The sequence below is a fragment of the Cotesia glomerata genome, linkage group LG5 (genome assembly GCF_020080835.1).
Source record: "Cotesia glomerata isolate CgM1 linkage group LG5, MPM_Cglom_v2.3, whole genome shotgun sequence".
Lineage (NCBI taxonomy): Eukaryota > Metazoa > Arthropoda > Insecta > Hymenoptera > Braconidae > Cotesia > Cotesia glomerata.
In genome coordinates this window covers 5561891-5574107 of record NC_058162.1, presented here as the reverse complement: position 1 = coordinate 5574107, position 12217 = coordinate 5561891, and the positions used below count along the sequence as shown (strand labels likewise).

The 12217-nt window shown below is 28.4% G+C and overlaps 1 protein-coding gene and 1 long non-coding RNA gene across 3 annotated transcripts; one reads left to right on the top strand and one right to left on the bottom strand.

Moving 5' to 3' along the window:
- Nucleotides 1-5074: 5074 nt before the first annotated feature.
- On the top strand, nucleotides 5075-7731 carry LOC123264857 (superoxide dismutase [Cu-Zn]-like). Of its 2 annotated transcripts, none has more exons than XM_044728378.1 (4): nucleotides 5075-5370; nucleotides 5944-6220; nucleotides 6298-6548; nucleotides 7595-7731. In XM_044728378.1, the coding sequence occupies exons 2-4, from the start codon at nucleotides 5957-5959 to the stop codon at nucleotides 7698-7700; spliced, it is 621 nt and encodes a 206-aa protein (XP_044584313.1). In that variant the 5' UTR covers nucleotides 5075-5370; nucleotides 5944-5956; the 3' UTR covers nucleotides 7701-7731. The 2 variants fall into 2 exon arrangements, with proteins under 2 accessions (XP_044584313.1, XP_044584314.1); XM_044728379.1 differs by having other exon boundaries at nucleotides 5081-5370; nucleotides 6298-6572.
- Nucleotides 7732-11052: 3321 nt separating this feature from the next.
- On the bottom strand, nucleotides 11053-11674 carry LOC123264877. Its single transcript, XR_006509432.1, has 3 exons — nucleotides 11549-11674; nucleotides 11324-11480; nucleotides 11053-11234 (listed from the first exon to the last, which is right to left on the bottom strand). It is a non-coding gene; the product is annotated as an uncharacterized LOC123264877 (long non-coding RNA).
- Between the last annotated feature and the right edge of the window lie 543 nt (nucleotides 11675-12217).

Genomic DNA, 12217 nt, shown 5'->3' with positions numbered 1-12217 from the left:
AATAGCAATAATAATAAAAGAATAAAGCAATGAAGTGGAAAAGATCTCCAAGTCATTTGAGTCCAGTAACAAATGTCCGTTCATAAACTTGAAACCAACCGAGTATGAGAATATGAGAATATACTCTCCTGTTGGTAATACATGCTCAAAAGCTTTATATTATATCTTATGGCTTTTATGAAGAACTACGATCGTAAATTCTATCAAGTGCTGCAATTAACGATCTAAGGGAACAATCACCCGTAGAATTTGTTGTATACACAGAAAAAAAAAGGTTCACTTGAGCCAAGAAAATATTTTTCTTTCTAATTATTTTTTAAGCGAAAGAAAAATTTTTTGACACAAGAAATTTCACTTATTCCAACAAAATTAATTCTCTTGCTTTAAGAAATTTTCTTGATCCAAGAAAATTTATTTAAGTCAAGAAAATCTTGTTGTTTTGAGAGAATTCAGCCTCTTGCTCCAAAAAATTTAGTTCTTGGTAGAAGTAAATTTTCTTGTCCCGAGAAAATTTTTCTCTTGCTCCAAAAAATTAAATATAAAGATAGAAGTAAATTTTCATTAATATTTTTATTGATTAACATGTCAAATGGGAAGATCAAATAATATTTCATCATTTTTTTTTATTCAATATGTATAATTGCACGCTAAAATAATATAAAATGGGTATCAAATATTCAAGAGAAAAATTTTCTCAAGGTGAGAATAGTATATTTCACATCTAGGGCAGTAAAATAAGAAATGTCTCAGATCACATGTAATTGTTGTCCGAGGCGAAGCCGAGGTCAATAAACATGAGATCTGAAGCTTTCTTATTTACTGCCCGTGGTGTGTATACTATTTTTCTCCTCTACGGAGGCGGAAAGCGACATTTTCGTTTAGCGCAGCGGGAGAAAAATTGACGCTTTCCGCCTCTGTCGGACAGGCGGAAAAATAGCTAAACGAAATTGCCGCTTTCCGCCTCTGTCGGACAGAAAATAATACAAACCTATGGCAATATCTCAGACCACATATATGTCGACCTCGGCTTCGCCTCGGGCAACATATATGTGTTCTGAGACATTTCTCATTTTCTTGCCACAGGTGTGTAATATACTATTTCTCAGCTGAAGTAGGTGGCGCTGCTTCCCTGAAGTATCTAAAAATCTTGATCAAGTATAAAAATTTATTGTATCAAGTATTTATGATAATTTGAATTAAGAAAAAATTACTTCGACCAATAATAGAATTTCAAGAAAAAATTTTTTTTGCTCGACGGGTAGAAAGCGTCAACTTTCGGCCCGCTGCGCTAAACAAAGTTGCCGCTTTCTGCTTTCGTCGAGCAAAAAAATAGTATACACTCCACGGGAAGTAAATAAAAAAGCCTCAGATCACATGTAATTGTTGGCCGAGGCGAAGCCGAGACATTTCTTACTTTACTTCCCTAGGTGTGTAATATACTATACTTCGGCTAATACAACTTCGGTCTTCCTTCAGGCACCCGAAAATTTTCTTGAGCCAAGAATGTTGTTCTCCAGTCAAGAAAATCTTCTTCTTTTGAAAAAATTCAGCTTCTTGCTCCAAAAAATTTAATTCTTGATAGAAGTAAATTTTCTTTTCTTGAGAAAATTTTTCTCTTGCTCCAAAAAATTAAATATAAAGATAGAAGTAAATTTTCATTAATATTTTTATTGATTAACATGTCAAATGGGAAGATCAAATAATATTGAATCATTTTTTTTTCATTCAATATGTATAATTGCACGCTAAAATAATATAAAATGGATATCAAATATTCAAGAGAAAAATTTTCTCAAGGTGAGAAAATTTTTTTCTCAGCTGAAGTACGTGGCGCTGCTTCCTTAAAGTATCTAAAAATCTTGATCAAGTATAAAAATTTATTGTATCAAGTATTTATGATAATTTTAATTAAGAAAAAATTACTTTCACCAAAAATAGAATTTCAAGAAAAATTTTTACTTCGGCCAACACAACTTCGGTCTTTCTTCAGGCACCCGAAAATTTTGTTAAGCCAAGAATTTTGTTCTCCAGTCAAGAAATTTTTCTTTCTGTGTATACCATAAACATTTTAAAAAGTGCATTGTCACTTTTTTACTTATTTATTTGAATTACAATAAGACTATCATTTTTTTATCTAGATCTTGACTTACTTTTTGAGAGACTTAATCTGAAGAAAATTTCATTGAGAAATCATAAAATGTAATACACGGTTCAGATAATTATCAATCATATCCAAACGGTTTTATTTTAATGGCTGAGAATTATCTGATAAAAAAAAAACTTGAATGTAATCTTTTAAAAATATAGGCGTAGATTATTAATATAATTTTGAATAATTGGAATATCTCCAAAGTAAATAACTCTCCTAATAATAAATCTCGGCAAGTCTCAACATAAATCTTTCATGCAAATTAAATCCACGAAATTACAAAATTAGAGTGACCGTGTCTAATCAATTTTAATTGAACATAACTGTTAGATAACTCATCATCAGATTTCATTTTAAAAAAACTAGCCCAAGCCCCAAGATCAGACGAAGGCGAATCAATAACTGGTTCACACTTTACTTCCATATCCAGATTATTATCTCTTTCTTTTTATATTTTTTTTTTCGCATTACCTGATTCTTCTTTCACCTCAGCATCATCATCATAATCATAATAATCTCATAACATATACATGTATGACACGCATGCATATACTTCTCGAGGTCCCGAAAGGTCCTTGAGAATTATCGACGCACGCGAAAGGAACCGTTGCACGCGTCGAACAATCTTCTTATCTTATTTTACTTAGTATTTTTTTTTTACCGATATTTTAATTTTATTTTTGCGCCTCTTGGCTGGTTACTTAATACTTTTCGTATTTGTTGACCCTTCTGCTGCCTCGAGTCTCCTTACACTCTCAACTATGCCTATATATTATATTAAATATATAAGAGTAAGGAGTAAGGACTCTGACTCGGGATCAGAAGCAGGAACCAACAGCAGTATGTGACCATTAGCGAGGTCTTACGGTAAAACCCCACGTGAGAAACAAGCTCGGACCTCTCGCTGTACTCTACGCTCTTTTATAATATAATAAGAGAGTTAACAGAGTCCAAAGATCGGATTTCACGATTAATCTAATACAACTACTGCTTAACAACTCTTATAATCTTCAGAAATGCGTTAATTTAAACACACGTTAATACCATATTATATTAATCGAATCTGAGGATCACCGAGATCCAAAAGCTTCCGGGGGTCTCCCGCTGGCAGCAATACTACTGGACAACTCCAACTACACTTCCACTCTGTCTTTTTATTTAAAAACACTTTTAAACATACACCTGACGTGAGTGTTGGCGCCGAAATACAGAAGCTGGATCATGTAACGGTTGTAACTCTCATCTGAAATATATATTTTTAAATGACTGGCATTTTAATTGTAAATATACCATTACTAAGTATGACTATTATTATTACTATTACTATCATCTACTTACTACCAATAACAACAACATTTCATGTTATTTAGCATTAAGTGTCTTATTAAGTCCCACTATTTGCTTCCTGTTAAGTCTCAACAGTAGTTACATTACCTGAAAAAAAAAATATCCATACATCAGTCATCGGATTTAAGGAGGGAAGTCCGTGTAAAATTTTCAAAAAATCAATTTTTCACGACTCATGATGCGAAGCATCAGAGAGTGCTTTACGATCGAAAAATTTTTTTCGCCTCATTTCGGTAACTATTTTTATTACTAGTCTTGTTAGTTCACGGAATCAAGATATTTTGCATACTATTGTCAAAATAATTTATTGGAGATTAATTTGACACTTTTCAAAAATTGATTTAGTGCAATAGAAACGGAAAAAAACATCAAAATAGGTCAAAAAATTTTCCCGTTCGTCATGTATGAAACTCCGGAAACACTGTAACTTGCGAAAAAATGCATTTATTGAGTTAAATTTTTTTTTTAATTTAATTCTTTGAAAGAATTGTAGGTAACCGAATGCGAACGGCAGGTTATTCAGTGTAGTTTATAAACAATTAATAAAATAAAACAAAAACCAGAAGACTGTATATCTATATATATTGTGTAAACAGAAAGAAAAATTAAATTGAATCAAGAGAAAAATTCTTGAACCAAGAAAATAATTTTGAAAAGTTTTATAGTCTTGAATCAAGATGAAAAATTTTTAAATTAAATAAAATTTACTTAAACTAAGAAAAATTTCTTAGTTTAAAAATTTTTCTATTCAAATCAAGAAGATGAAGTTCTTCAAAATTATTTACTAGATTCAAATAAATTTTTTTTTCTGTGTACATTTATCCCATTAGATGCGTTTGTGCTCGTGTTGTAACTCAATAAGTTATTGATCGATTTATTTGAAATTTACTGATGCCTTTCTCTATATTACTATCGGAAGGATAAACCTAAAATTTCAGATATTTTTCGTTGACAAAATACTTTTTTGAGGTCAAATATGTCAAGAAAATAGCCCCAAATTCTGACTTTTTTTCAAAGGATTGTTTTTCATTGAATTTTATACTTTTTTAAAAATTTTAAAGGTTTATCCTTTCCGTTAATATGTTCTAAAAAGAAAACACTTTAATTTTTTTGTTTCAAATCAATAGTTAATGAATGATAAATACTGAAGAGCAGTTTGGGACCTCGCGTCGGAGACAGCAAATAAAAAATTATTTTTGTACTCCAGAAAGGTTCAATAAAGTTGTGTTAAAGTTTAAAAACAATAAAATTATTTTATCACCTTTAAAAATATTTTTAAAAAAATGACCGATTTTGAGGCTTTTACATGGACTTCCGCCCTTAAAGATAATTATCAAATTAAATTGCTAAATATAATAATTTTTTTAATTAATTAAAAATTAAAAAATATACTTAATTTTGAAATCTTATTGTCTTGTCGTTAATTTTATTCAACAAATTGAATAAAGTTATTAATCAGCACTACAAATAGTATCCAGATTATTGCAATAAATCATTGCGAAAGTATATAAATATTTATTGAGCGAACCGTCACTTGAAGTTATAAGTATGCGACACTTGAAATTATTTTATCAATAATTCATGATAATACTCGGCTATACATTTCTGATCTTATATAATTTCATTGTTTTTGTACCCTTCAGACATATGTGTTATTTATTGTTATTTACTTGCTAATAAATATTATTTTTTTTCCATAATTTAAAAGCATAAATCTTGCATTTGTCTATAGTTAACTCGAACGCTGGTAGACTAAGATAGTCATTGTGGCTTCACGTTATCTCTACGACGCATATAACATTATCAGATAAGTTTTCAGTGTCGCGTAGATAGCTGAACACAATTGTGCGATTTTACTCTTTTTTTTTTCACACATAAATAATAGTTTAAAAAAACTAAAAACACGCTTTTTATAGAAAACCAAACTAAAAAATAGAAAATAAATTTAAATTAAGAATAGTGTTAAAAATTTCAATAAATATAAATTAATAATAGTGTAAATAAAAAAAATGTATTTTATTTTAAAAAAAGCGTGAGGTGCATGGTGTCAATAGTTATAAATATTTTATTGACAGGTATGAGTAGAGTGATTATCATTTTGATAATATCTTAAAAAGCACCCCACGCTTTTTAAAATAAAAATACATTTTTTATTTACACTATTATTAATTTATATTTATTGAAATTTTTAACACTATTCTTAATTTAAATTTATTTTCTATTTTTTAGTTTGGTTTTCTATAAAAAGCGTGTTTTTAGTTTTTTTAAACTATTATTTATTTTTTACTTTTTAGTTTGGTTTATTTATAAAAGCGTGATTTTTTAGTTTTTTTAAACTATTATTTGTTGATTATCAAAAATAATCAAGCGCGCAAATTACCCACGGAGAGTTACATACTGACATACTGACAAACTGACATACAAGTGAAGCTAATAAAGCGTGTAAAAAAATATAATAAAATGAAATCAATCATTTTAATACTGGTACTCGTCGCTGCGGCGATTAGTGAAGATATTAGAGCAACTGTGAAGTTTTATCCTAATGACGCAACCAGTAACGTCGCTGGAAATCTTATATTGGTTCAAGAAGATTCCTCTGGAGAAGTAAGAATCACTGGAAATATTACCGGTGTCACTCCGGGTCCACATGGCTTCCATGTTCACCAAAAAGGAGATCTTTCTAATGGATGTACCAGCGCTGGTGAACACTTTAATCCTACAAACGTAACTATTAATTTTTTTAGTAATTTATATCGATGATGATTAATTTCAAATACTCAAATAAAATTGCTTGATTTTAGAAAAACCATGGAGGATTAACGGATGCCAAAAGACATGTCGGAGATCTTGGAAACGTCGTAGCAGATGGAAATGGCAAAGTTATTGTTAACATTGTCGACACAGTAATTTCTCTTAGTGGATCCAACAGCATTATTGGCCGATCTTTGGTTATTCATTCAGGGAAAGACGATCTCGGTAAAGGTGGAAATGAAACATCACTCACTACTGGAAATTCTGGAACGCGTGTAGGCTGTGGAGTTATCGGGATTGCGTAAGCAAACATCACCCATAAAATGTATATGTCTATCATCCTTATTCAATTTAACAAATAAATTAGTAACTAAGAAAATAATTAATCCGTTGGAGACACACGTCGAAAAAATTACCTTGAGGACACACGAGGTCCAGTGGACCCCACTCAGCAATGTCGTTCTAATTCATTTCCTATGAAATGTATTGACTTATAATTGACACCAAACTTTTACATTCCTTTTAAATATCTTAATAGTTATTTTTAATTTCTAATAATTTAAAAATACTGAAAAATCGTTTAGAAAAAAAATATACGAAATTGAACTTTTTTTTATAAAAAAAAAGTCGTTATCAACAAATAATATTTTTAATATTTTTAAATGTTTATACTAGTTAAAAAAGTTAAAAAATGTTTGAAATATTTAATATTTGTTTAATAATTATTACCTTTTGAAAAAAGTTTAAAAATTTTACTTTCTAATATCTATCTAATATTTATGTCTTAAAAATAAAAAAAAAACTTGCATAAAACTGTAAAGTTATGCAAATAAAACACAATAATAATAAAAAATAATATAAAAAAAGTCGCAGAAATTTTGATTTTTAAGATATCAAAAAAAAAAAAAACTGACGCCATTTTATTCGAAAAACAATATATTTTAAAGAAAAAATCAATATTTGATAAAGTTTGAAAAAAATATATTTATTCTGAAGTTAGAAAGATTTAGTTTTTGTAATAAAATTCTTTTATTATAATTATTACAATAAAAAACTAGAAATATCTTCAAGAATATCAATGAAATGAGTCGTAAATGAGACTAAGTCTCATTTATGAATCTCCTTCTAAATTTAAAATTACTTCAAAGTTCGCCTGGGGTCCACTGGACTCCGTGTGTTCTCAAAGGGTTAAAAAAATTTTTATTTATAATTTATTTTTTAATTTTTCAATGTGAAAAATTTTTTTTTTTATTTTCTTAATAATTCGTTTGGTAAAAAAATCATAAAAATCGCTATTTGTCTTAATTTCAATATAATAATTATTAACTTACTTAATTTTCTTCGCAGTTCCCCAGTAGGAAGTCTTCCATCAACCGGGTCATCTATTTTTATTAATCATACCAGTGCAATAGTATCTATTATTTTTTCACTTTTTTTTAAATTCCATGTTTAATTGCTGTAATGGTAAATTATCATAAATTAATGCTGAAGTAATTGAAAATAAAAAGTAATTGTATTGAAAATTATGAATAAATTGAATGTATAAAATAATATTGTGTAAAACACTTACGGAGGGCGTTGATGTTATTTATAGATAAAATTTAAATAAAAAAAAAAAAATTATGAAAGTTTAAGTATCTGATAATAGCGTACATTGATTCATAGACTAAATTTCCAGACTATAGGCGTGAAATGGTTGAATAAGTGTGACGATTTATCGCTCAAAGGGTTTATTCATCAGTTAGTTTCCCCAGCGTTGAAAATGAAGGAGTGAGTGGCGCCAAAGAGTACCCGAGGGTCTGATGCCGAGGAGAAGATCAAGAAAAAGAATAAGGTTACCGACCTTGGCCAGCAAGTGAAGACTAAAAGGACAGCCCCCGTGCCAGGTTTAGACCTAGTGGTACCACGTGGAGCTGCAGATGAAAAGAAGAAGATTCAAACTCCTGATGCTCGGGGAGAAGAGATAGAGATAAAGAAGAATAAGAAGAGAGAGGAGGATGTATCTCGGAGGACTGCATCCATCATTACTATCCGGTAATCAGTGCCAGGTAACATTATCGGTCAATTTACTGACGCCGTGACCGGTCCGGACACTCAGACACCGAGTCTCGATCATCAGGCGTAAAAAGATTAAGATGAGAAGAAGGAAGAAAAGAAGAAGGAGAATTAAATTATAAAAATAACTACGGAGTCGGTAACTGTTACTCAATACTCAATACCTAAAAATTAAAATATAAAAATACAATATTAATACTTTTAATAGTTATTATAAATGAGCGTACGTTATTACCTTCTATTTCGATCCCAGTGGATAATTCACGCTGGAAGTAGCCAGCTTGACTATAAACGGCAGATGTACACGGCGGGATAATGTATCCGTACTTACTCGTTCTTGAGCGTGTATTTTTGTGTAAGTAAAATATCTACATAGGTTTAAATAGTCGTGGTAAACCGCAATAACCTTCCAACATTATCGCACAGTTACAAATTATCCAAACTTTATCGATTTATTTTTTGTCATTTTATATTTATTGTCTACGCTGGATATTTATTTGATTATATAAGCAACTTTTCAAGATTAAGAAAGTTCAGTAAATAATATAACATAAAGTAATGATAATTAGTACCCTGTCAATAATGACTTTAACTTCATGTCTCGATTTACTTGAAAAATACTTTGCAAAATTTTTCTTCACCGTTTAAACGATAAATTTTCTCAAGATAGTTGATAATTATACAGATGATTGTTGATTTTTATAAACGGGAAATTATTTAATTATTGTAATTATGTTTTTCAAAGTTAAGATTTTTAATTGTTGTCAAGAGATCAAAGTTATAAAGATATATAAAAATTAACCTCGATTTCTTCTTGCAAAGTTTTAACTTGAAAAACAAAATGTGATAAATAATAATTGAATTTTTAAAGGGCACAACCAGTGTGAAATTTAAAAAAAATCGATTTTTTTTTTCATACACTGATAGAAGGATTTATTAACTATTAATAATTTAATTTATTTGAAGGCAATTATTTAATTTATTAAATTTTAATAAATATTTTTTAACATTCAATAAATATTTATTTGGAAGGAAAGTATATTTATTAATAGTTAATAAATATTTATTAATAGTTAACAAATATTTATTAACAGTAAATAAATATTTTTGTTGAGTAAATTTGTTTCGCTTGCAATATCATATAATATTAAGATTGCTTATAAACAAAAATTATCTTTATAAATTATTTGCATTAATTGTATTACATTATAATAACGTTTATTGTGACATACCAAATTCTATCACAGCTCATAGTTATGCTTTATATTGTTCAATATTAAAAACGTTAATTTATTTAGTGAATTGAATTATTATTATGTATTCCAGCTATAGGTTTATAAAAAGTGTCAAAAAAAATTGCTATTTTTGCTTTTGATTTTAAATAAATATTTGTTAACAGTTAACAAATATTCATTTTTAACAATTAATAAATATTTATTAACAGTTAATAAACTGTACTTAATAATTACTTATTAACTGTTAACAAATATTTATTAACATTTAATAAATCGTATATAATGAATAATTTATTAAACCCTACACTGATAGAAGGATTTGTTTATAGTTAAAAAGATTTGTTAATATTTAACAAATCATTTATTAGAAGCCATTTGTTAGTCCTTAACAAATATTTCTTAGTATTTAAAAAGATTTATTAATATTTAATAAATGAATATCAGATTTATTAAATATAAACAAATCATTTTAAATACTAAGAAATATTTGTTTAATATTAAAAAGTGGTCTCTAATAAATGATTTGTTAACTACTAACAAATATTATTTAATACAAATAAATCCTTCTATCAGTGTATGATGTTAAAAAATTATTTATTAACAGTTAATAAAGCTTATTAAATATAAATAAATCCTTCTATCAGTGTATTTCGATAGATTATACCTTTAAAAATAACATACTCAAATTTTAAATCGATATCTCAAATAGTTTTTGTTACAGCCATTTAAAGAGTAGCCGCTCGGCAGTTAGATCGTTGCATTAGCTACAGAAAAACGCGTTTTTCTCGAAACAGCATTTTTCGAATTTGCTGGAGTAATTACTCGAAGACAAATAATCCAATCAGTACCAAATTTTTTTCTACATGCTCTGTATACAATTCTCCTTACGATGACCCTCCAGTTTTTTAATCTGATCAAAAATCGAATTTTGACAGGCCAAAAATGACCAAAATTTTGGGTAAAATTCAACTTTTTTTTTTTTTAACGCCGGAATTTCGTCAATTTTTGATATTTTTTTTCGACCGTGGGTCATCGTACGGACAATATCTTCTAGTTTAACGAGAATTTTTTTTTTTTTGTTCTATCCACGGAGAAGGCCGGAATCACTCCAGCAGTGGAGGACCTTTTTTTTTTAGCGCCGTCAGAGATTGCGTGTAACTCGAAAAATATTTAATTTTTTTCTTCAAAAATTTTACTGTATATATATTCTTAAGATATATATTAATATATCCTTAAAATTTTAAAACAATTCATACAAGAGTTTTTTTTATTTTAATTCCCAAAAATCGCCTTTTTTTTGCTTCACTGCCAGAAGGATTTCTTAGTATTTAAGAAATCATTTCTTAGTATTTAAAAAATATTTCTCAGTATTTAAGAAATATTTCTTAGTATTTAAGAAATATTTTTTAATTACTAAGAAATAATGTTTAAGAAATGATTTCTTAAATATAAAAAAATCTTTTTAAATGCTAAAAAATCCTTCTATCAGTGTGTCACACTGATTGTGCCCCTTAAGTAACAATATAATCATAAGATCTTTTGACATTGTGATAAGAGAAAATAAAAATAAAAAAATAAGTACTTAAAGGTAGAATGGAGGCCGATAATGCGTTTGCACAAGTTTGCACGGAGGCCGTCGTGGAATGCGCGCTTCTCCCGTTTCAACCGCAGGATATCACCAGTACAGGGCGAAGAAACTGAAAAAAATATTAAAAAAACATATCCACACATATATATGCATACATATGATAAAAAAAAGGTAAAGTAAAAATAAAAATAGGTATACGTTAACGTTATTGAAAACCAGTTCACCGCGATATCCAAGTCATTCGCTCGTTATCGGCTTATAATTGTGGATTACCATCATCACCAAGGCGTCGTTGTCGTACGTATCGTTGAATCGGCGAGTCAGTGAGACGGAGACGGGAAATAGAGAAATTACACTAAAAACATAAAAAGATAATATAAATAAATATATAAAAGTATCATCGCGTACTAAATATAATACTACTTGTATATATGTATATATAAATGTATATACTAAATATGTAACACAGGAGACAGGAGTGCTATCGGTGTACATTTCTCGGATATAACTCTCTTCGATTGGAAATTATTTCCATCCCTAAGAATTCATTAGTCGTCTTCTACGAGCACTCCATGAGTCGACCGACACTCTTTTTATTGTAATTCACGCTTATTCTTATTCCCTTGCACTCAACAGATCCAACTATCATCATCCTTCTTCTCTTCTTATTATTATATTCTTTAATGTAACCTAAACATTGATATACAATCTTCTGTCTGCCGAATGAATTTTAATGATCCTTGAATTAATATTATTTCATTTCACAAGAATTTATTTTATGCATTATTGCATTTAAGTATACCGTTCTAACGTTTATCTGAAACAAAAAAGTTAACTAATTATTATAATTATCTATTTTATAAATAATATTAATAACTAAATGAGCATATTATTAATTTATAAATATTTAATTCAATTTATTGTGGCGCCAGTAGATTACAGGAAGTCATATCTATTTTTTTATACTATTGTAAAATTTACAGTTATCTATGTCAAATCTAGCATATAATAATTAATTACAATAATTAAGATTACTCATGATTTTTGTCTGAGAATCTGAAAAATTAGTTTTTTTAATGTCTAAAGATTTAA

Coding starts and splice junctions, on each gene's coding strand:
- LOC123264857 (XM_044728378.1), top strand. CDS start 5,957: ATGAAATCAATCATTTTAATACTGGTACTCGTCGCTGCGGCGATTAGT. Junction 6,221..6,297: donor AACACTTTAATCCTACAAAC/GTAACTATTAAT, acceptor GCTTGATTTTAG/AAAAACCATGGAGGATTAAC. Junction 6,549..7,594: donor TGTGGAGTTATCGGGATTGC/GTAAGCAAACAT, acceptor TTTTCTTCGCAG/TTCCCCAGTAGGAAGTCTTC.